This window comes from Arachis ipaensis, chromosome B7 (assembly GCF_059453495.1).
Source record: "Arachis ipaensis isolate K30076 ecotype BB chromosome B7, ASM5945349v1, whole genome shotgun sequence".
NCBI classification, from domain to species: Eukaryota; Viridiplantae; Streptophyta; class Magnoliopsida; order Fabales; family Fabaceae; genus Arachis; species Arachis ipaensis.
This window is the reverse complement of record NC_142442.1, coordinates 72,597,261-72,620,264: the sequence shown is the minus strand read 5'-3', so window position 1 is coordinate 72,620,264 and position 23,004 is coordinate 72,597,261. Positions and strand designations below refer to the sequence as shown.

The 23,004-nt window shown below is 36.9% G+C and overlaps 2 protein-coding genes across 2 annotated transcripts; both read left to right on the top strand.

Moving 5' to 3' along the window:
- The first annotated feature begins 392 nt into the window (after window positions 1–392).
- LOC107607265 (protein FAR1-RELATED SEQUENCE 5-like) lies at window positions 393–713 on the top strand. Its single transcript, XM_016309238.1, has one exon. The coding sequence runs from the start codon at window positions 393–395 to the stop codon at window positions 711–713; it is 321 nt and encodes a 106-aa protein (XP_016164724.1).
- Window positions 714–851: 138 nt separating this feature from the next.
- LOC107607266 (protein FAR1-RELATED SEQUENCE 5-like) lies at window positions 852–15,399 on the top strand. The gene is made up of 4 exons (XM_016309239.1): window positions 852–937; window positions 14,410–14,656; window positions 14,776–14,927; window positions 15,030–15,399. Exons 1-4 carry the CDS (start codon window positions 852–854, stop codon window positions 15,397–15,399), a joined length of 855 nt encoding a protein of 284 aa, XP_016164725.1.
- The last annotated feature ends 7,605 nt before the right edge of the window (window positions 15,400–23,004 follow it).

Sequence of the window (23,004 nt, the reverse complement as noted above, 5' to 3'; positions counted from 1 at the left end):
TTTCGTTTCTGATTTAATAATATCGAACAACCTAGAAGATAGTTGTTAGCGGTTTGGGATTTGGCGAGTAACAATGGAGGGGACCGAGGAGGTTTCATCTAATTTTCAAGAGAATGTCACTCCAGGGGTAAGCATATCATCGTAATCTTGATGGAATTTTAAGTAAGGGTATTTTTTAGGACAACCTCGTGGCATCAACTATGTATTGCTATGGTAATGGATTATTTCAGGTGAAAGAGGACCCGATAGGTAATGAGACATTTGTTGCAGAAACGGAATCTGTTCCGATTGGTGCTAGTCAGGCAGACGACCAAAGAGATGTCATCGTTCTCGACGGAATAGGTTCATTTGGTGCAATTGATTTTGATGCGTTGTGAGTTGAGGAGATTATGATGATAGAGTTTGTGGATTTGAAAAATGCTTATGACTTCTATAACGAGTTCGGTCGAATTAAGGGATTTTCCTTAAGGCGGTCGAAGGTAGGGCGCTGCAAGAAGGCAGGATCTGAAGGAGACATTATATGGCAAATTTTTGTGTGCTCACGACAAGGTGAACGAGATGCAAAGCATGTTCATAGAATTGATAGGAAGATGGATCCTAGACCAGTAACGCGATGCGGGTGTAATGCGCGAATAAAAGTTCATGTTGACTCAAGGAACGGGCGATGGTACGTTGAGTTCCTCTCCGATGAACATAACCATGACATGTTGTAGGCAAGGTTTAGGGGAATGATGCGGTCTCACCGGGCACTAAAAATGGGGGATTTACACCAGATTAATACGATGAGAAGCTCTAGCCTTCGAGCTCCGACAATATTTTGAGCTTTTGCAAACCAAAGTGGTGGATTCGAGATGGTTGGGTTCGAGGTGAAAGACATCTATAATGCAATTGAGAAGCAAAGAAGAGCTGGAACCAGTGACACGGATAATGCACTAACGTATTTACAAATGTTAAAGAATCATGATCCCTGTATGTTTTGGAAGTATTCGTTGGATGAACAGCGGAGGCTTGATGAGCGGATAATTTATACCCTTTTGGCATTGTTTTTACATAGTTTTTAGTATGATTTAATTATTTTTTATTATATTTTTATTAGTTTTTATTCAAAAATCACGTTTCTGGACTTTACTATGAGTTTGTGTATTTTTCTGTGATTTCAGGTATTTTCTGGCTGAAATTGAGGGACCTGAGCAAAAATCTGATTCAGAGGCTGAAAAAGGACTGCAGATGCTGTTGGATTCTGACCTCCCTGCACTCGAAGTGGATTTTCTGGAGCTACAGAAGCCCAATTGGCACGCTCTCAATTGTGCTGAAAAATAGACATCCTGGGCTTTCTAGAAATATATAATAGTACATACTTTACCTGAGATTTGATAGCCCAAACTAGCGTTCAAAGTCATCCTAAAACATCTTGGCGTAAAACGCCCAAACTGGCACCAGAATTGGAGTTAAACGCCCAAACTGGCACCAAAGCTGGCGTTTAACTCCAAGAACAGCCTATGCACGAAAAAGCTTCATTGCTCAGCCCAAGCACACACCGAGTGGGCCTTGGAAGTGGATTTCTGCACTATCTGCACTTAGTTACTCATTTTCTATAACCCTAGGCTACTAGCTTAGTATAAAAACTACTTTTAGAGATTTATTTTATATCTTTATCTTTTAGTAGTCTTTTGGTAAATCTTAGACTATTGTACACGTTTGGAGGCTAGCCTCATGGCCATGCCTAGACTTTTCACTTATGTATTTTCTACGGTAGAGTTTCTACACCCCATAGATTAAGGTGTGGAGCTCTGCTGTTCTTCATGAATTAATAAAAGTACTATTGTTTTTCTATTCAACTCACGCCTACTTCTTATCTAAGATATTCACTCTTACTTCAACCTGATGAATGTGATGACCCATGACACACATCATCATTCTCACTTATGAATGCGTGCCTGACAACCACTTTCGTTCTATCTGTAATAGCTTGAGTGTGTATCTCTTGGCCTCCTGGTTCACGACGCATGATTGCCTCTCCTGACAACAGAGAATTTCATTGTGTGAGATCAGAGTCTTTGTGGTATAGGCTAGAACCATTGGCAGCATTCCTGAGATTCAGAAAGTCTAAACCTTGTCTGTGGTATTCCGAGTAGGATCTGGGAAGGGATGACTGTGACGAGCTTCAAACCTTCAAATGTAGGGCACAAGTGATAGTGTGCAAAAGGACAATGGTCCTATTCCGACGCTAGCAGGAACCGACAGATGATTAGCCGTGCGGTGACAGCTCATATGGATTTGTTTTCATCCGAGAGGATCATACAGCTTGCCATAGAAGGAGGTAACGCATGGTTGGAAGAAGGCAATAGGAAAGCAGAGGTTCTGAAGCAACAAAGCATCTCCAGACGCTTATATGAAATTCCCACCAATGAATTACATAAGTAACTCTATCTTATTTTATATTGTATTTATATTTTTATTATCAAAACCTCATAACCATTTAAATCTGCCTGACTGAGATTTACAAGGATGACCATAACTTGCTTCAAGCCGACTGTAACACCCTACCATACAGGGTCTTATGCTTAAGTTATAATTCCAAGATGGCAAGGTATTACGACCTCTAGAATTAAAATTTAGTACGTATTGTAGTATGAATGATTGATTATAACTAGGAGCCTTTGTAGAAAAAGGGGTAAACAAAAACCGTAACTTGAAAGCGCAACACTCCGATCGATAACGTAACGAACAGGGATAAGCTAACACGAGATAATATATATACAAAAGAGTGTCAAAAACGGGAATATCAAAACTCAAATCCGGATGCGAAGATAATCGGTCCGAGCATAGCAATATATACATATAATAAAATAAGGAAACCCCAAAGGAAATCCAAAGGAACACAAAAACAGAGAACCTAGTCTCCAAAATCCCCTCTAAGAGGAGTCATCAGAGTTGGTATTATTCAATAGAGATAAAAGTATCTAAGAGAAATCATAAATTCAAAACAGAGTCCTGAGAACAAGGATCTTCACTAATCCAGAAGTCTCCAGCATGCCTCAACAAGAAGCCTCGCGTCCTGCATCTGAAAACTACAAAATCCGCATGGGTGAGAACCAAAGGTCCCCAGCATGGTAACAGTTCCCCATATATAACATGTAATAATAGAGGAAAGCCGAAGGCAATCCTAGGACTTCCTCCAGATAATATCAAAGCTTATAAACAAGCTAAACCATAAGTGGCAACTGACTAAAGATCCTTCAGTCTAACTAATACTTCCCTTTCCAATTCCTTCAGACCTCCCAACCACCAGCAGGAGTACAATGTAGCAAACACAGCTAAATCAAACAAGAGATATACAAATAGGAATAGATAAGGCATTTAGACAATTAGCAAGTAATATGCAGTCAAATAGGCAATCTCAAACAATTCATATAGTATGCATATGATTAATGCCTGTCCCTAGTGGCTGATGATATCATCTGTCGGTTATAGAGCCAACCCGACAAGTCCTGGTAGCTAACCATTGGACTGTCCGTCTGTCGTGTCTCCCCAACTCGAGTTATACTCAACAAATCGTGATCATAATCATGATCCATATCCATCACCCTCACTGGTGAATATTTATGGGGGTGAGCTCATCCGGGGCTTTCACAGTGCCCGGCCACCCTGACGACATAGGGTCAAAAGAGCTTCGAGTCTCAACCTGGAGCACGTGGTGGCTAGTAACTGCTTCCTCCCAGGGAAACCCTCATCTCCGATAGTGGAAGTGCAAACATTCACAATTCATTCAACAACATATATGCATTTATACTTAGCCATAATCATGGCTCCGCCGTAACATGGCAATGATCCAGCCATCCGGCTCACGGTTAAATCCAAAACCAGCCGATTCATTAACAATTACGGCCCTTTGGCCCATGGCATAACAAGCACTTCCACCGCCATCCTCTGCATCTCACATAATCATCTTTGATCCTCATTGATCATTCATTTTTCTCTTGCTTCACTCGCAAGTTACCACATTCACTAGCTCCTTGTCTCATTGCTAGGCATATCATAATGATTTAAGACATAAGTGGTGAGATCGGAGGCTTAGAAGTATGAAATTTGGCCTTTAAAACTCAAAAATCAACTTTGGGATGAAAATAGGGCCACGCATACGCGCACTCCACGCGCACGCGTGGATGGCCACAAAACTCATCGATGTGTAAGCGACATACGCACGGACGCGCGGATTGAAAAATAGCCAAACGACGCGCAAGCATCAGCCATGCGTACGCGTGGGTGCTCTTGCGCCCCAGGCACAAAACTGGCACAACTCTGGCACAACTCTCGGGAAAATAGCTGGGCATTTGGTGCAGCGCATCGATGCGCCCGCGCACACCACGCCCATGCATGGATGGTGCTTTCTTGAATAATGGCGCGTACGCGCCAAGTGCACCTACGCGCGGAGGGTCATTCTGCTAAAACTTTTCTAAGTTAAAAGCTGCAGAATTCACAGATTCAACCCCCAATCTTCCGACGGACATAACTTTCTCATTTTAAATCGTTTTCTGCCCATTCTTCCAGTGGCGTGGACATTCCGGATCCAATTTCATTTCTAAACAAGTTTGGTACAAAATGGGAATCCGTATTCCAAGTTATGTCCCGTCAAAACATGCCCGAAAACCATGTTTTCATACAAAACCACAAGGTGTCATTTTCAAAACAAACCATTTTCAACTCTTTTCAAAATCAACCAAAACATGCCAATTTCGCCTTTTTCGAAATCAATCAAAATGTACCAAAATCAACATCAAGCCATCCTCAACTCACACATTGACACTTTACCAAAATTCCGCAAACCACCGTCCAACCATTTTAACACTTCTCAATCAAATGGCTACAGGGCAAACACAATATCATATCACACATCCTTCCTCATCCCAATTTCCGATAATACCATTTCCAAATCAAACATCATTATACATAATCATCATCATACTCACCATCAACATGGTACCACCCACCAATTCAACCTCAATCATTCATCAAGCATATATCACAACATGTAGTTTCTCATATATCACACAATCAAGGCATCAATATTCATAATCACATATATGATCACATCATATATCTCAACCATTCAACAACATCATCAATTCAATGCCTATTTTAGGGCCTCTAGCCTAAGTATTTCCTACCACATTACATATTAGATACGAGAAACCGAAACCATACCTTAGCCGATTTCCCAAGCTCAATCGGAGCACTTCCAAACCACTTGTCCACAAGTCCTCTAGGTCTCAACACCTCCAAGAACAGATTTTTACCACCAAAAATCCCTTTTCAAGCTTTCCAAGGTCTCAATCAAGCCCCAATATTCACATATACACAACCTAAGCCACAATCATCATACCCATACACAACATCTCAATATCCAAACATTATAGAACAATAAATTACACTAGGGTTGAGAATCTTACCACACCCAAGGTCCAAGGAGACAAGATTAACCTTCTCCTTCAAGAGAGTTGGGTCCTATAACATCAAAGAGCCCAAAATCTCAACATTTTTGCTCATGAAACTCGAAATCAAGGCTGGAAATTCGAAGAGAAAACGTAGCTTACCTCAAAATTGATTGTATGGGTTTTGTGGAGCTCTTCGCGATGAACGCGTGGCCGCAAACGGTGCGGCGATCGGAGCTCTAGATCAAAAGTTATGGTGGTTTGAATATCAAGTGAGAGATAGAAGTTTGAGAGAGTGTTCTTCCCCTCCCTTACTCCATTTCAGCGTGTGTGTGTAACAAATGAGGAGAGAGAGTGCTGAAAACTAGGGTTTTGGCTTAGTTTAGTTGGGCCAAGGGCTCACTTTGGGTCCGGTTGGCCCAGTTTGGTCCGTTCGGTCCAATCTTGGTCCGATTTCTATAAAATTGGTACCGAAATTCTCGTCTCAATCTCCTCTATCATATTAAGCCGTAAAAATCACATTTTTGGATTTCTAGAATAAATTCTCATTTATGGGTTAATTAGCTGTTAATTAACCGGGTTTCACACCGACAATCTCCATGGGATCGACCCTTACTCACGTAAGGTTTATTACTTGGACGACCCAGTGCACTTGCTGGTTAGTTGTGTGGAGTTGTGAAAAAGAGTTGAGATTTAGATCGTGCGTGCCAAGTTTTTGGCGCCATTGTTAGAGATCACAATTTCGTGCACTAAGTTTTTGGCGCTGTTGCTGGGGATTGTTCGAGTTTGGACAACTGACGGTTCATCTTGTTGCTCAGATTATGTAATTTTATTTTATTTTTAAGCTTTTTATTTTTGAAAAAAATTCAAATATATATATATATATTTGTTCTTTAGAATTTTTGAGAATGAATTCTAGAGTTTCAGATGATATGTAAAACCTGGCTGGCTGCTAAGCCATGTCTAATTCTTTTTGGATTGAGACTTCCACTTATCATTGCAAGAGCCTTTGGATTTCCATCTAATTGGCTATTGTATGTCTGATTTGTATGCTGAAGCTTGGCTGGCCATTTGGCCATGTCTAATCTTTTGGACCGGAGCTTTCACATAAAGCTTGGCTGGCTATTTAGCCATGTCTAAATTTTTGGACCGAAGCTTTAGACTAACATTGCATGATTCCTGGAATTCCTATTAAAAATTTTGAATTTATTTATTCTCTCTTTTTCCAAATAATTTTCGAAAAATACAAAAAAAAATTAATAAAATCATAAAAAACCAAAAATTTTGTGTTTCTTGTTTGAGTCTAATGTCAAATTTTAAGTTTGGTGTCAATTGCATCTTTTTAATTTTTCTTTAAATTTTCGAAGAACACATGCATGGAATTGTTCTTCATTGATCTTCAAGTTGTTCTTGATGATTGTCTTTGTTTGATCTTTATATTTTCTTGTTTTGCATCTTTTCTTGTTTTTCATATGCATTCTTGAATTATTAGTGTCTATAGATTAAAAATTTCTAAGTTTAGTGTCTTGCATATTTTTTTTTCTTAAAAAATTTCAAAAACATGTTCTTGGTGTTCATCATGATCTTCAAAGTGTTCTTGGTGTTCATCTTGACATTCAAAGTGTATGTTCTTGCATGTATTAGTTGTTTTGATTTTAATTTCTTATGTCTTGTGTCTGTTTGATGTTTTTCTCTTTCTTCATTAATTTTAAAAATCAAAAAAATATCTTTCCCTTTATTTTGCTCATAATTTTCAAAATTTTGAATTGATTTGGTCAAAAACTTTTAATGTTTAGTTGTTTCTTGTTAGTCAAGTCAAAATTTAAAATTAAAAATTATATCTTTTTCAAAAATTAAATCTTTTTCATTTTTTTTATTTTCAAAAATTTTCAAAATCAATTTTCAAAATCTTTTTCTTAATTTTGTTTCATATTTTTGAAAATTAATACTAACATTTAATATTTTGATTCAAAAATTTTCAAGTTGTTACTTGCCTATTAAGAAAGGATCAATCTTTAAATTCTAAAATCATATCTTTTAGTTTCTTTTTAGTCAAGTAATCAACTTTAATTTTAAAAAATCAAATCTTTTTAATTTCCTTTTCAAATCTTTTTCAAAATAAGATTTCAATCATATATTTTTCAAAATCAATTTCAAAATCTTTTCTAACTTCTTATCTTTTCAAAATTGATTTTCAAATCTTTTGTATTTAACCACTTAACTTTTTGTTTGATTTTAAAGGTTTACTATTTCAATCATATCTTTTTCAAAACCACCTAACTACTTTTCTCTCTCCAATTTTCGAAAATCACTAACCACCTTTTCAAAAATCTTTTTAATTAATTAATTTATTTAGTTTTCAAATTTTATTTTATTTCTTCCCTTAATTTTTGAATACTAACTAATAATTAAAATAAAAATAAAAATATTTTCCTTTTATTTTAATTTAAAATTCGAATTCTCTCTCTCTCTCTCTCATCTCTTTCTATTTATTTATTTATTTACTAACACCTCTCTTCTTAAAAATTCAAACACTCTCTCCCACTCTGTGTTCGAATTCTTCATCTTCTCCCTTCTTCATTCTACTCTTCTATTCTTCTACTCACATAAAGGAATCTCTATACTGTGACATAGAGGATTCCTATTCTTTTCTGTTCTCTTCTTTTTCATATGAGCAGGAGCAAGGATAAGAACATTCTTGTTGAAGCTAATCCGGAACCTGAAAGGACTCTAAAGAGGAAGCTAAGAGAAGCTAAAGCACAACACTCTGGAGAGGACTTGACAGAATTTTTTGAAAAAGAAGAAGATATGGCCGAACCCAATAACAATGGTGGAGATGCAAGGAAGATGCTTGGTGACTTTATTGCACCCTCTTCTGACTTCTGTGGAAGGAGCATCTCAATTCCTAAAATTGGAGCAAACAACTTTGAGCTTAAGCCTCAATTAGTTTCTCTAATGCAGCAGAATTGCAAGTTTTATGGACTTCCATTGGAAGATCCTCATCAGTTTTTAGCTGAATTCTTGTAAATCTGTGACACTGTTAAGACCAATGGGTTAATCTTAAGGTCTACAGACTTATGCTTTTCCCCTTTCTGTAAGAGACAGAGCTAGGACATGGTTGGACTCACAACCTAAAGATAGCCTGAACTCTTGGGAAAAGTTGGTCAATGCTTTCTTGGCCAAATTCTTTCCACCTCAAAAGTTGAGCAAGCTTATAGTGGAAGTCCAAACCTTCAGACAGAAGGAAGGTGAATCCCTCTATGAAGCTAGGGAAAGATACAAGCAATTGATCAGAAGGTGTCCTTCTGACATGTTTTCAGAATGGAGCATAATATGTATATTCTATGATGGTCTGTCTGAATTGTCCAAGATGTCATTGGACCACTCTGCTAGAGGATCTCTTCATCTAAAGAAGACGCCTACAGAAGCCCAGGAACTCATTGAAATGGTTACAAATAATCAGTTCATGTACACTTCTGAAAGGAATCCTGTGAATAATGGGACAACTCAGAAGAAAGAAGTTCTTGAGATTGATACTCTTAATGCAATATTGGCTCAGAACAAAATATTGACTCAACAAGTCAATATGATTTCTCAGAGTCTATCTAGAATGCAAGCTGCAACAGGCAGTACTAAGGAAGCTTATTCTGAAGAAGAAGCCTATGACCCTGAGACTCCTGCAATGGAAGAGGTGAATCACATGGGAGAATCCTATGGAAACACCTATAATCTTTCATGGAGGAATCATCCTAATCTCTCATGGAAGGATCAACAGAAGCCTAATCAAGGCTTCAATAATAATAATGGTGGAAGAAACAGGTTTGGCAATAGCAAACCTTTTCCATCATCTTCTCAGCAACAGACAGAGAATTCTAAGCAGAGCCACTCTAACTTAGCAACTGTAGTCTCTGATCTATCTAAGACCACTCTCAGTTTCATGACTGAAGCAAGGTCCTCCATTAGAAATTTGGAGGCACAAGTGGGTCAGCTGAGTAAAAGAGTTACTGAAATCCCTCCTAGTACTCTCCCTAGCAATACAGAAGAGAATCCAAAAATAGAGTGCAAGGCCATCCACACATCCAATATGGCCGAACCTAGTGAGGAAGAAAAGGTAGTGATTTCCAGTGAGGAAGACCTCAATGGACGTCCACTGGCCTCCAAGGAGTTCCCTAATGAGGAACCAAAGGAATCTGAGGCTCATATAAAGACCATAGAGATTCCACTGAACTTACTGTTGCCATTCATGAGCTTTGATGAGTATTCTTTCTCTGAAGAGGATGAAGATATTGCTGAAAAGCAAGTTGCTCAATATCTAGGAGAAATCATGAAGCTGAATGTCAAGCTATTTGGTAATGAGACTTGGGAGGATGAACCTCCATTGCTCATCAATGAACTAAATGATCTGGTTCAACTGAAATTACCTCAGAAGAAATAAGATCCTGGAAAGTTCTTAATACCTTGTACCATAGGCACCATAACCTTTGAGAAGGCTCTGTGTGACCTGGGGTCAGGGATAAACGTCATGCCCTTCTCTGTAATGGAGAAACTAAGGATCTTTGAGGTGCAAGCTGTAAGAATCTCACTAGAGATGGCAGACAGTTCAAGAAAATAGGCTTATGGACTTGTAGAGGATGTCTTAGTGAAGGTTGAAGGCTTTTACATCCCTCCTGACTTCATAATCCTAGACACTGGGAAGGAAGAGGATGAATTCATTATCCTTGGAAGACCCTTCCTAGCCACAGCAAGAGTTGTGATTGATGTGGACAGAGGAGAGTTAGTCCTTCAATTGAATGAGGACTACCTTGTGTTTAAGGCTCAAAGATCATCTTCTGTAACCATGGAGATGAAGCATGAAAAGCTTCTCTCAATATAGAGTCAAACAGAGCCCCCACACTCAACTCCTAAGTTTGGTGTTGGGAGGCCATCATTAAGCTCCGAGTCTCTGTGAAGCTCTCTAAGAGCTTCACTGTCAAGCTATTGACATTAAAGAAGCGCTTGTTGGGAGGCAACCCAATGTTATTTAATTATATTTATTTATTTTCCATTGTTATTTTATGTTTTCTTTTGGTTGATGATCATGTGAAGTCACAAAAACAAATGAAAAATCAAAAACATAATGAAAAACAGCATCAAAAATAGCACACCCTGGAGGACAAGCTTACTGGCGTTTAAATGCCAGTAAGGATAGTAGAATGGGCATTTAACGCCTAGCCTGGCAGCATTCTGGGCGTTAAACGCTAGAATGGGCAGCAGACTGGCGTTTAACGCCAGGAAAGGTAGCAGAGCTGGTGTTAAACGCCAGATTTGGCACAGAATGGGCGTTTGAACGCCAAAATGGTGCAGGAACTCAAATTCCTTGACACCTCAGGATCTGTGGATCCCACAGGATGCCCACTTACCCCACCTCTTCTTCTCTCCTCTTCACACCTTTCCATAACACTCTTCCCCAAAATAACCTCCACCAATCACCTTCATTTCCCTCCCAAAGCCAACCCTATTACAAGAATTCCCTCTCCACTCCACTCCTATATAAGCCTCTCATCACTCTTCCATTTTCACACATCATAACCACCTAAAACCCCCTTAACCGAACCATTCACACCTCCATCTCCTCCATTTCTTCTTCCTCTACTCCCTTCTTTCTTCTTTTTGCTCGAAGACAAGCAAACATTCTAAGTTTGGTGTGGAAAAAGCTCTGCTTTTTGTTTTTCTATAACCATTAATAGCACCTAAGGCCAGAAAACCCTCTAGAAAGAGGAAAGGAAGGCAGTTACTTCTAACTCCAAGTCATGGGAGATGGAGAGATTCATCTCAAAAGCCCATCACTAAGAAAAGGATAGAGCAAAAAAGAGAGCCCACTCATGGACCTCAACAAGAGCATAAAGAAAGTCCTCATCATGAAATCCCTGAGATGCCTTAAGGGATGCATTTTCCTCCATAAAACTGTTGGGAACAAATCAACACCTCCCTAGGAGAATTGAGTTCCAACATGGGACAACTAAGGATGGAGCACCAAGAGCATTCCATCCTCCTCCATGAAATTAGAGAAGACCAAAGAGCCATGAGGGAGGAACAACAAAGGCAAGGAAGAGACATAGAGGAGCTCAAGCACTCCATAAGATCTTCGAGAGGAAGAACTAGCTGCCATCACTAAGGTGGACCCGTTCTTTAATTTCCTTGTTCTTATTTTTCTGTTTTTCGAAATATATGCTTTATGTTTTATTTATGTTTGTGTCTTATTACATGATCATTAGTGTTTAGTGTCTATGTCTTAAAGCTATGAATATCCCATGAATCCATCACCTTTCTTAAATGAAAAATGTTTTTAATTGCAAAGGAACTAGAAGTACATGGATTTCGAATTATATCTTGAAATTAGTTTAATTATTTTGATGTGGTGGCAATACTTTTTGTTTTCTGAATGAATGCTTGAACAATGCATATTTTTGAATTTGTTGTTTATGAATGTTAAAACTGTTGGCTCTTGAAAGAATAGTGGAAAAAGGAGAAATGTTATTGATAATCTGAAAATCATAAAATTGATTCTTGAAGCAAGAAAAAGCAGTGAACACAAAGCTTGTAAAAAAAAGAAGAAAAAAAATAAGCAAGCAGAAAAAGCCAATAGCCCTTTAAACCAAAAGGCAAGGGTAAAAATGATCCAAGGCTTTGAGCATTAATGGATAAGAGGGCCCACAGGAATAAAATCCTAGCCTAAGCGGCTAAACTAAGCTGTCCCTAACCATGTGCTTGTGGCGTGAAGGTGTCAAGTGAAAGCTTGAGATTGAGCGGTTAAAGTCATGGTCCAAAGCAAAAAGAGTGTGCTTAAGAGCTCTGGACACCTCTAACTGGGGACTCTAGCAAAGCGGAGTCACAATCTGAAAAGGTTCACCCAGTTATGTGTCTGTGGCATTTATGTATCCGGTGGTAATACCGGAAAACAAAATGCTTAGGGTCACGGCCAAGACTCATAAAGTAGCTATGTTCAAGAATCAACATACTGAACTAAGAGAGTCAATAACACTATCTAAATTCTGAGTTCCTATAGATGCCAATCATTCTAAACTTCAAAGGATAAAGTGAGATGCCAAAACTGTTCAGAAGCAAAAAGGCTACAAGTCCCGCTCATTTAATTGAAACTAATTTTCATTGATAAGTTTGGAATTCATTGTATTTTCTCTTCTTTTTATCCTATTGTGTTTTTAGTTGCTTGGGAACAAGCAACAATTTAAGTTTGGTGTTGTGATGAGCGGATAATTTATACCCTTTTTGGCATTGTTTTTACATAGTTTTTAGTATGATTTAATTACTTTTTATTATATTTTTATTAGTTTTTATTCAAAAATTACATTTCTGGACTTTACTAAGAGTTTGTGTATTTTTCTGTGATTTCAGGTATTTTCTGGCTGAAATTGAGGGACCTGAGAGAAAAATCTGATTCAGAGGCTAAAAAAGGACTGCAGATGTTGTTGGATTCTGACCTCCCTGCACTCGAAATGGATTTTCTAGAGCTGCAGAAGCCCAATTTGCGCGTTCTTAATTGCGTTGGAAAGTAGACATCCTAGGCTTTTCAGCAATATATAATAGTCTATACATTACCCGAGATTTGATGACCCAAAATGGCGTTCAAAATCAGCCTAAAACATCTTGGCGTAAAACGCCCAAACTGGCACCAGAATTGGAGTTAAACGCCCAAACTGGCACCAAAGCTGGCGTTTAACTCCAGGAACAGCCTATGCACGAAAAAACTTCATTTCTCAGCCCAAGCACACACCAAGTGGGCTCCGGAAGTAGATTTCTGCACTATCTGCACTTAGTTACTCATTTTCTGTAACCCTAGGCTACTAGCTTAGTATAAAAACTACTTTTAGAGATTTATTTTATATCTTTTTATCTTTTAGTAGTCTTTTGGTAAATCTTAGACTATTGTACATGTTTGGAGGCTGGCCTCACGGCCATGCCTAGACTTTTCACTTATGTATTTTCTACGGTGGAGTTTCTACACCCCAGAGATTAAGGTGTGGAGCTCTACTGTTCTTCATAAATTAATACAAGTACTATTTTTTTTCTATTCAACTCACGCCTACTTCTTATCTAAGATATTCACTCGCACTTTAACCTGATGAATGTGATGACTCGTGACACTCATCATCATTCTCACTTATGAACGCGTGCCTGACAACCACTTTCGTTCTATCTGCAATAGCTTGTGTGTATCTCTTGGCCTCCTGGTTCACGACGCATGATTGCCTCTCCTGACAACAGAGTATTTCATTCCATGAGATCAGAGTCTTCGTGGTATAGGCTAGAAACATTGGCAGCATTCCTGAGATCCAGAAAGTCTAAACCTTCTCTGTGGTATTCTGAGTAGGATCTGGGAAGGGATGACTGTGACGAGCTTCAAACTTGTGAATGTGGGGCACAAGTGACAGTGTGCAAAAGAACAATGGTCCTATTCCGACGCTAGCGGGAACCAACAGATGATTAGCCATGCGGTGATAGCGCATATGGATTTGTTTTCATCCGAGAAGATCATACAGCTTGCCATGGAAAGAGGTAACGCATGGTTGGAAGAAGGCAATAGGAAAGCAGAGGTTTTAAAGCAACAAAGCATCTCCAGACGCTTATCTGAAATTCTCACCAATGAATTACATAAGTAACTCTATCTTATTTTATATTGTATTTATGTTTTAATTATCAAAACCTCATAACCATTTAAATCTGCTTGACTGAGATTTACAAGGATGACCATAACTTGCTTCAAGCTGACAATCTCCGTGGGATCGATCCTTACTAACGTGAGGTTTATTACTTGGACGACCTAGTGCACTTGCTGGTTAGTTGTGCGGAGTTGTGAAAAAGAGTTGAGATTTAGATCGTGCGTACCAAGTTTTTGGCGCCATTGTTAGAGATCACAATTTCGTGCACCAAGGCTCCACAATATATTTTGGTGTGATGGCGCAAGTCAATATGATTTCAGTGTTTTCGGCGATGTTATAGGGTTTGATGCGACGTATGGGAGGAACAAGTACAAATGTCCCCTTGTGATATTCTCTGGCGTGGATCACCACATGCGCACTATTGTGTTTGGATGCACAGTTCTCTCGAAGGAAGGGGAGGAAAGCTATGTGTGGTTGCTTCGGGCATTTCTGAAGGCCATGAAAGGAAAGGCTCCTAAGTCTGTTATTACCGACGGTGATCAAGCCATGAAGAGTGCAATCAAAGCTGTATTTCCAGAATCACATCATAGGTTGTGCAACTGGCACTTGCTACGCAATGCGACCGCTCGAGTAGGTATTCCACGGTTTATAACCAAGTTTCGTCTTTGTTTAATGGGGATTTGGAGGTCGATGACTTTGAAGATATATGGAATGAGACAGTTGAAGAATTTGGGTTGCAACAAAATTCATGGGTCAAGGATATGTACGAGAAGAAACATATGTGGTCGAATGCCCATATTAGGGGTAAGTTCTTTGCTGGGCTCAAGACAACATCAAGGTGTGAGGCACTGAATATGCAGATAGGAAAGTTTATACACAATGGCTACAACTTGAGGGAATTTATTGAGCATTTCCAATAGTATTTAGAGTTCATGAGTAGGAGAGTAGTGGTTGCTGATTACAAATCTGCTTATGGAGATCCGGTTGTGAAAACAAGATTGGAGGAGTTAGAGTGGTTTGCAGCAACAGTATACACACGAAAGGTCTTTGTCTTATTTCGGGAGGTGTTATTACTAACTAGCAATGTCAGAGTAGTTTCTTCGAAGAAGACAAGCACGTGTACATTGTTTGAGGTGGCCATGTATCGCCAAGGTAGATCATGGAATATTTCTTGGGGCGAGATGGATGATGAATTCAGATGCTCTTACCTGCGTATGGAATCCATTGGAATCCCCTGTGTGCACATAGTTGGTGTGCTTATTAGACTTAACATGGTTGTTATTCCAGATAGTCTTGTACTGGGTCGTTAGACAAAGAAGGCAAAACAACCACCGATAAATAACCATGTTTTTAGTGGAGAGATTCCTGATGCAGCCTATATGAGTATGCATGCGGCAATGCTCGATGACTGTAGAGAACTAGTGAAGCTTTCTTGTAGTTACTTTGAGGATTACTTCGAGGTGAAGACCAAAATGGCTAATGAACGAGACGCGTTAAGAGAAAAGATCTGGAAACACTACAAGAAAAAGCAATATTTGTAACAAAAAAAATTGTTACAAAAAATCGAAATTTTGAAACAAAAGTTTTTTGTAACAAAAAAAGGGGCCGTTGCAGTATGTCCTGTTACAAAAAGTTTTTGTAACAAAAAATGGAACTGTTACAATTCAAAATAATATTTTGTAACAAATTTTTCTGATACAAAAAACCAAAGGCCGTTACAAAAGTGGTAACAAATTTTAATATTCAAGGTATTTTTGGTAACAATCTATTTTTTCCTATCATAAAATTTTGTTACAAAATGTAACATGATTTTGTAACATTTTTTTTCTTTAGTTACAAAAGCAAATTAATTATTTTGTAACATTTTTTTTAATACAAATTGCATGCATAATTTACTAAATTATTTTTTAAATTAACTAATATATTAACTATTTTAATAAGCAAGTCTACGTCTATATAATATGCAAAAACATACATAATTCAAACAAGATCCTTTTAGCTAAAATTGTTTTAAAACAAAATAATATTAGTTTGTACATTGATTAGTTCTACAAGTTATATGTCTTGCATAAGTTCAACAAAAATTTAAAAGTTCTAACATAGATTAGTGTCTCTATGAATCAAAATATTCTTGAGCCCTCAAGGTAGCATGTGGTCACCATTTCAGAACTCCTGTAAATAAGAAAAACCGAAACAAAAAATTAGAAACAAGATATAACACTAATTATAATTTTTTCCATTAAGTTTTATCCAAAATGTTTAGAAAAATTTTGGCAGAACCTCCCCTAAAACTTGGATATTTCCACCGTCTACGGTTCCAACAAAAATAACCAATTCACAACTTATGTCTCATCCAATACACAACCAAATTTATCGAATCAAATAATAGGACATTTATCATTTATCAACTATGACACAAGTAAAATATAACAAATAGATCCATATACAATTAAGCTATACTAATAATATATGAATCATCTAAGAATATGTATTAAAACAATAAACAATTTTTGGAGTACCTTTAATTGTCTAGTTTCTTTCATCGTCAAAACACGCTATGAAAGAGTACGACTTGTTGAGCTTTCACTCTAGCTAATTCTTCCTTTTGTTGTGTTTGTTGCTCTTCAAGTTTTTCTTTGAGCACATCTATTACACAAGCAAAATTCAACTAAAAAATTTAATAAATAAATTCAGTTCATTGTATCTACTAAACAAGTTAATGTATCCTCTAATTTGGGTGACGACTTTGTAAACCATTGATCATGGTTGCATGCTGACTATGAATAGAGAGTTTCTTGTCAGTAGAATGAACACGCTTTGCTTGATCATTTCCTGCTGCATGTTAAATGGTTTGATAAGTAGAATTGAAGTAAGTTTTCCAATAAGTCATCAAATTCATATAAGTAGTGGAAGCCCATACCTTCCTTGTTTAACAGATTTAGTCCCCTTTCATGCAAAATTTTAAGAGGAAATGCATATGCAGCCATCAAAACATCTACATCATTCTCAGTGGCAGTACATGTCACCCTTCATGTCTTCTGAAGACTGCCAATAATGACCAAAAAATAAATAATGAATGAAATACTGGTAAAGAATCCATCCTAAGGTAAAACAAAGATTCAAGGCCCCACCTAAGGATGGAGTTTGATATATACAACATCAATTTTCCTTCTTGTTGAGGATGGAGTTTGATATATACAACATCAATTTTCCTTCTTTCAAATCAAGGAGAAAAAGAAAAAGGAAAACAAAACACCTCACAATGAATCAAGTCCATGCAATAAAATATCATAATTCACTTGAGTTATGTTCACTAATTGACAACATATATATTTAAATATAATGAAAAAGATAAAAAAGAGAAGATATATACTGAGATAGAGTTGGTGAAGCATAGTGGGTAAGATGCAGCACAATTTTTGTATGTTCATAATAACTTTGCCACATTAATTAGCTTAATAAGCAACACCTCAAAGCTTAGTGTTGCTGCTACAGCATCATCCATCAGCTTTTGCATTGAATAAGAATGCAGCTTTTGGTGTCAAAAGATAGAATCCTATTCTATTCTATCCCCATTATGTATCTGAGTCCAAAATGATCTCAAAAGTTCAAAGCCTATTCCTGATTTCAGGGCCACATCAAGATCAACACTCTATATCCCTCTTTCCATATAAGTCATGGTCACACATTACTTCACCATCAATTAAATACACTAAGCTACATTATATAAATCAAGCATTGTATAAGGGAAGCTGTTATCTCATCAGGCATGGATTCCATAACAATTCATACACAACATTTTTTGTCTTCGTGTCTTTGAATTATCAAGGAATTGAACCATTGACGTGTAAATAATTGGTTTCAAGAGAACCATATCAATTTGGCCTCAATTATCTAACTAAAATTACCAAATGAATCGAATAATGTCTTAGTAATGAACAACCACTCCCAAGTAAAAATGGAGCAACAAAATGAAGAGTATCATAACAAAATTCAGAATTCTCATTAATTATTCATCAAACAATTTCCAAATCCACATAATCAATCAATATCACTAATCAACAATTCCAAACACATTTCATAGGCACAATTCAACATCCATATCATCAATTAATCACTCACAACAATTAACAAAACCGGAGGCGAGGTTACAACGAGGCAGCAGCGATAGCATTAATTCCCACAGAAACAGCAACAGCTCCGATGCCTCTTATAGCAGCTACGTCATTATAAATTGCAATTATAGCGGCTGAAATAGTTTCAAGAAACCTAAGACAAGGACATATACAAAAATTGAATCAGAACAAGCGTGGCAAAGACAGAAACGTGTAAATGGACTAGAATCAAAGAAAAAATCAGACCAAAACTATTAGCGATAGCTCTAGTACTGGCTCCTGGCGGCGGCAGAGGGCTTTAGTGATGGCTGAGCAATAGGCAGAAATAAATGGAGACATGGCGAGTTGTATGGAACCCGATTAGCGACCCCGGCAGCCCTCTTTGGCAGCAGCAACAATCATAATTTCGGTAACTAACAAAGAACGGAATGGAAACAAGATAGTAGAAATAGGATAACAGTAGAGTAAAAGTGGAAGTAGAACAAGTTAAAGGAGCGGAGGACCTAAACCAAAATAAAGGCAGCAAAGACACCTCCATCAGTGATTTCAACGTGGAGCTCAGTGGTGGTCACGGCAGCTTCCGACGATCCCAGCGATGGCAATGGCAGTGGTGGTGGCCTCCGACATCCTCCTTCGCGTCTCTCTCTATCTCGTTCCACTTCTCGACAGTGAAAACGCAGGGCAACAGTGAAGGCGCAAACAGCACCCCTCCTCCTCTTCTTCATGGCTGGGACGAGGTCTACAGCGGCAACGGCGGTGCTGGAGGCTTCAGTGGTGACCAAAACGGCCCTCTCCTCCTCTTCTCGTTACGTCTCCTTCCTCTGTCCCTATTCCCCCTTCTCTGTTCCCCCCCCCCCTTTTAATATCCTTCTATTCCCCCTTCAAGCTTCCCTTTTCTGAGTGTGTGTGACTAATTTAGGGCACAAATTAGGAAATTGTGATATTAGGATTTAAATGAGGAATTGTGACTATTTTTTAGGATTTAGAGCTTTTTTTCCCCTGTTTCTGTTTGTCTTTCTCTTACTTTCTTTCGTTTCTTTTCACTGGCCAAGAGTTTTGAAAAAGGGTAGGGCTGCCGGCTAGGTTTAGGGTGGTGGAGTGAGTATGACTTGTATTAGGGTTAAGGTTTGGATAGTTTAAGTATTTTTAATAAAATTAAAGGTATTTAAAAATTAATTTTAATTTAATAATAATTATATAAAAATATTATTTAACTATAAATTTTTAAAGAATTTTTAAATAAATACACTAATTTTAAGAAATAGAGAAAATTAAATTAATTATTCTCAAAATACTATTTTATTATTAATTTATAAATTATTTTTAAATAAATACTAATTAAGATAAAATTAGAGATAATTAAGTTAGTTTTTTATTCATAAAAATTAAAGTATTGAATTCAAAAATCTCAAATATTTCAATCAAATTATATAAAACTTTTATATTTTTTAAATTACTAAAACTTTAAATTATAAATAAGAAAATGCCCCGTTTAATATAAAAATTTCTAAAAATTTATTTTGAATATGATTTATTATTTAATTTTTAAAATATTTTTAAACTCAAAGTATTATTAATTTGACTTAAATATTTTTAGTAAAATAAATTTTTAAATATAAAATCTTAAATAAATATAATAAATCATAAATAACTCATTATGTTAATTTTCAAAAATTTGAAGTCTTACATTTAATATGTTGAAACAAAATTTTTAATTAGTTACAAAAAAATCTTTGAATTTTGTGACAAATGAATAACTTGTTACAAAAATATTGTATTTTGTGACAAATTAATTTTTGTTACAAAATATTTTAAATTTTTGCAACAATATAATCTTTTGTTATAAAACATTATAACATTTTGAAACAAAACAACAATTCGATACAAAAACCAACATAATTTGTAACAAAAGGAATTACATTGTTACAAAATATTGAAATGTTTTGTAACAAATTTTTTTGTTGTTACAAAATATTCTTATGTTGTAACAATAACTAATTATTGTTACGAAAAAACCATAATTTGTAACAATTTTAAATTTGATACAAATTTTTTGTTACAAATGCACCATTTTCTTGTAGTGAAAAGGTTGGCCACCACTGCTGAGGGTGGCGGCGATGATGCGTCCATACACGATCCTCCGAGAGCCAGACATAAAGGGTATGGTCGTCACGTTATGACGACTCGTGGGAGGTACCGGCGTGTCCAACGCTGCAGAAAGTGTGGAAAGGCTGGCCATAACGCTCGTAGATGCGTCGACGGGAATAGTGACGACACCACGCATGAATTAGATGCTTTGGGATCATCCCACAACATGGACAAATGATGCGAAGGCGGAAGTCGGCCGATTAAGAATCAATATAGGAAATACGTTGCGAGTATAGCTCTTAACCAGCAAAAATCCGCCTCATCAATTTAGAAAGGTTGTCACAAAAGTTTAGAATAAAAATACTGGGAGTATGAGTCCCAGGTCGTCTCCCAACGAATTGGTAAAAAGGGTGCTAACTTATTAATCAGGAGTTTTCTAGGTAATTTTGAGTTTGGGCAATAGGCAAATAAATAATTGTAAATTAAAGTAGTGAAAATTAAAAGAGATTTATAATATTCTAATTAAAAAGCTTTGACTGGGGGAATGATTAATTAGAAGTTCTATCCTTGTTGGGATTCTCTCAAGTGTAGTATAAAGAGGTTGTTGTTTTCACTTAGTTAACTCTTACTAAATAAAAGAAAGTCAAGCGATTGAGCTAACTCTTATTCGTAAATCCTAGTCCTCTCCCTTGGGAAGATCTAACGTTAGTAAATATAAAATTAGCCAACAACTTCCAATTTAAATAATCACTTGAGCATTCCAACTCAAGTGTCTCCTCTTACTCAACCCCCATGTCAAGTTGGGAATCTACTCCATTGACATGAGAATTACTTGCATAGAATTAAAAAGGGAATAAAAGAAAGACATGATAGACAATAACTGCAATTTAATTAAAAATAAAAGTAATCCTTTGCATTAACACTCTATGAAAATAATCCAATTGTAGCTCTAAACAAGAATTAAGAATATGGAATAAATAAAAGAGTAAGGAAACAAACTAGAATAGTATCTTCAATGGAGGTGATGACTCTTCAATATCCAAAGCAAAAGCAATAAACTATGAAACTATGAATGTAAAGAAAACCTAGAAGAAGAGTAATTTATCTCTAGATTCAGATCTAAAACTAAAACTACGCTAATGAGAATGTGTATTGAGTCTCTGCACGTTCCGTGGCTCTAGTCTGTGTTTCTGGGTCAGAAACTGGATCAAAACTCGGCCTGAAATCTCCCCCAACATTTTCTGCAGATCGCGCATGTCATGCGTACGCGTCAGTCACGTGTGCGCGTCGCTGGTCGTTTTGGTGTGTCACGCGTACGCGTCAGGCACGCGCACGCGTCTTCGTACAAACTCCAATCCACGCGTATGCGTCAAGCACGCGCACACGTCACTACAAATTTCTCCATATCGCGCGCTCGCATGAGCCATGCGTGCGCGTCGATGCTCGCTGGTTATCTCCTTAGTTTCTTGTGTTCCTTCTATTTTTGCAAGCTTCCTCTCCATTCTCTAAGTCATTCCTACCCTATAAGGCCTAAAACACTTAACACATGGATCACGGCATCGAATGGTATAAAAGAGAATTTAAATATACAAATTAAAGATCTCTAGGAAGCAAGTTTTCAACCATAGAACAAAACAAGAAAGGGATTGTAAAATCATGCAAATCATATGAATAAGTGGGTAAAGACTTGATAAAAACCACTCAAATGAGCACAAGATAAACCATAAAATAGTGGTTTATCAACGAATCACAAGAAGCTGAGGCTTCACAATCGATGGGATACGATGGTCTGAGCTTCTAAATGAGTTTGAAGAGGTATTAACTTATGTTACATTATTGTTTCATTGTTGATTGAATTTCATTCCATGCTTTGAGTTTGCTAATTCCACAATTATACACAACAAAGCCTAATGATAGCCGAAAGAGACAAGTTCTACAAGTTCTACAGCTTTATATTTTTATTGAAAAAATTAGATGAAGGAATTGTTTCGTTCCTATCATCATTGAAATTGAAAATTCACTAATGTATCAAGTCAAAGCCTGATATCTTAGAAAAGGTTGAATAATAAAAGGTTCTTTTTTACCATTTTTTTTATTTACTTTTGTTTAAATAATAATATTTACTTGGATACTCAATAGTAGGCAACAATTTTTTATTTGTTCCTGCTCAAGCATAATGTTCTAAGTGAGAATTAGTTCTTGACAGTTGCATGTTATGACTCTTCTATACTATGATACAAAGTTATATGTTGCATGAGATGTATTTCGGATATACTAAAGACCTTAGGTTTTACAGCAATTGTATTCACAATCTGTCATTATCTTTTGAACTCTTCTTTCCCTGACTTGGCATATGTCTCATTTGGTTATTCTCAGGCTTTGGTCACATATATATGTGCTAAAACTCTTTACTATACATGTATAACTGCTAAAGTAATTGAGTTCTACCAATTCTTATACAGACTTATGTAGAAAGAGATAGAATTGTTACTAATCCTCTGTGCAAGCCCTTTAGTATTTGCAGGTTTATTTAATAATTTTGTTTGTAGTTATATGTGTAGGAGTACAGATAGGGTTGGGGCGTTTAAGGATGTCTAGTTCAATATTAGATAGAGTAGATAGTTCAAAAGAAGGTTGACTTCCATGTGACTTTCTTACTTATGTGAGTTCTCTTCAGCTTATTCGTTGAATTGCTTAGAAAGTCTTTTCCTA

Coding starts and splice junctions, on each gene's coding strand:
- LOC107607266 (XM_016309239.1), top strand. CDS start 852: ATGGTTGGGTTCGAGGTGAAAGACATCTATAATGCAATTGAGAAGCAA. Junction 14,657..14,775: donor TGAAGAGTGCAATCAAAGCT/GTATTTCCAGAA, acceptor GGGGATTTGGAG/GTCGATGACTTTGAAGATAT. Junction 14,928..15,029: donor GGGCTCAAGACAACATCAAG/GTGTGAGGCACT, acceptor GTTCATGAGTAG/GAGAGTAGTGGTTGCTGATT.
- LOC107607265 (XM_016309238.1), top strand. CDS start 393: ATGATAGAGTTTGTGGATTTGAAAAATGCTTATGACTTCTATAACGAG.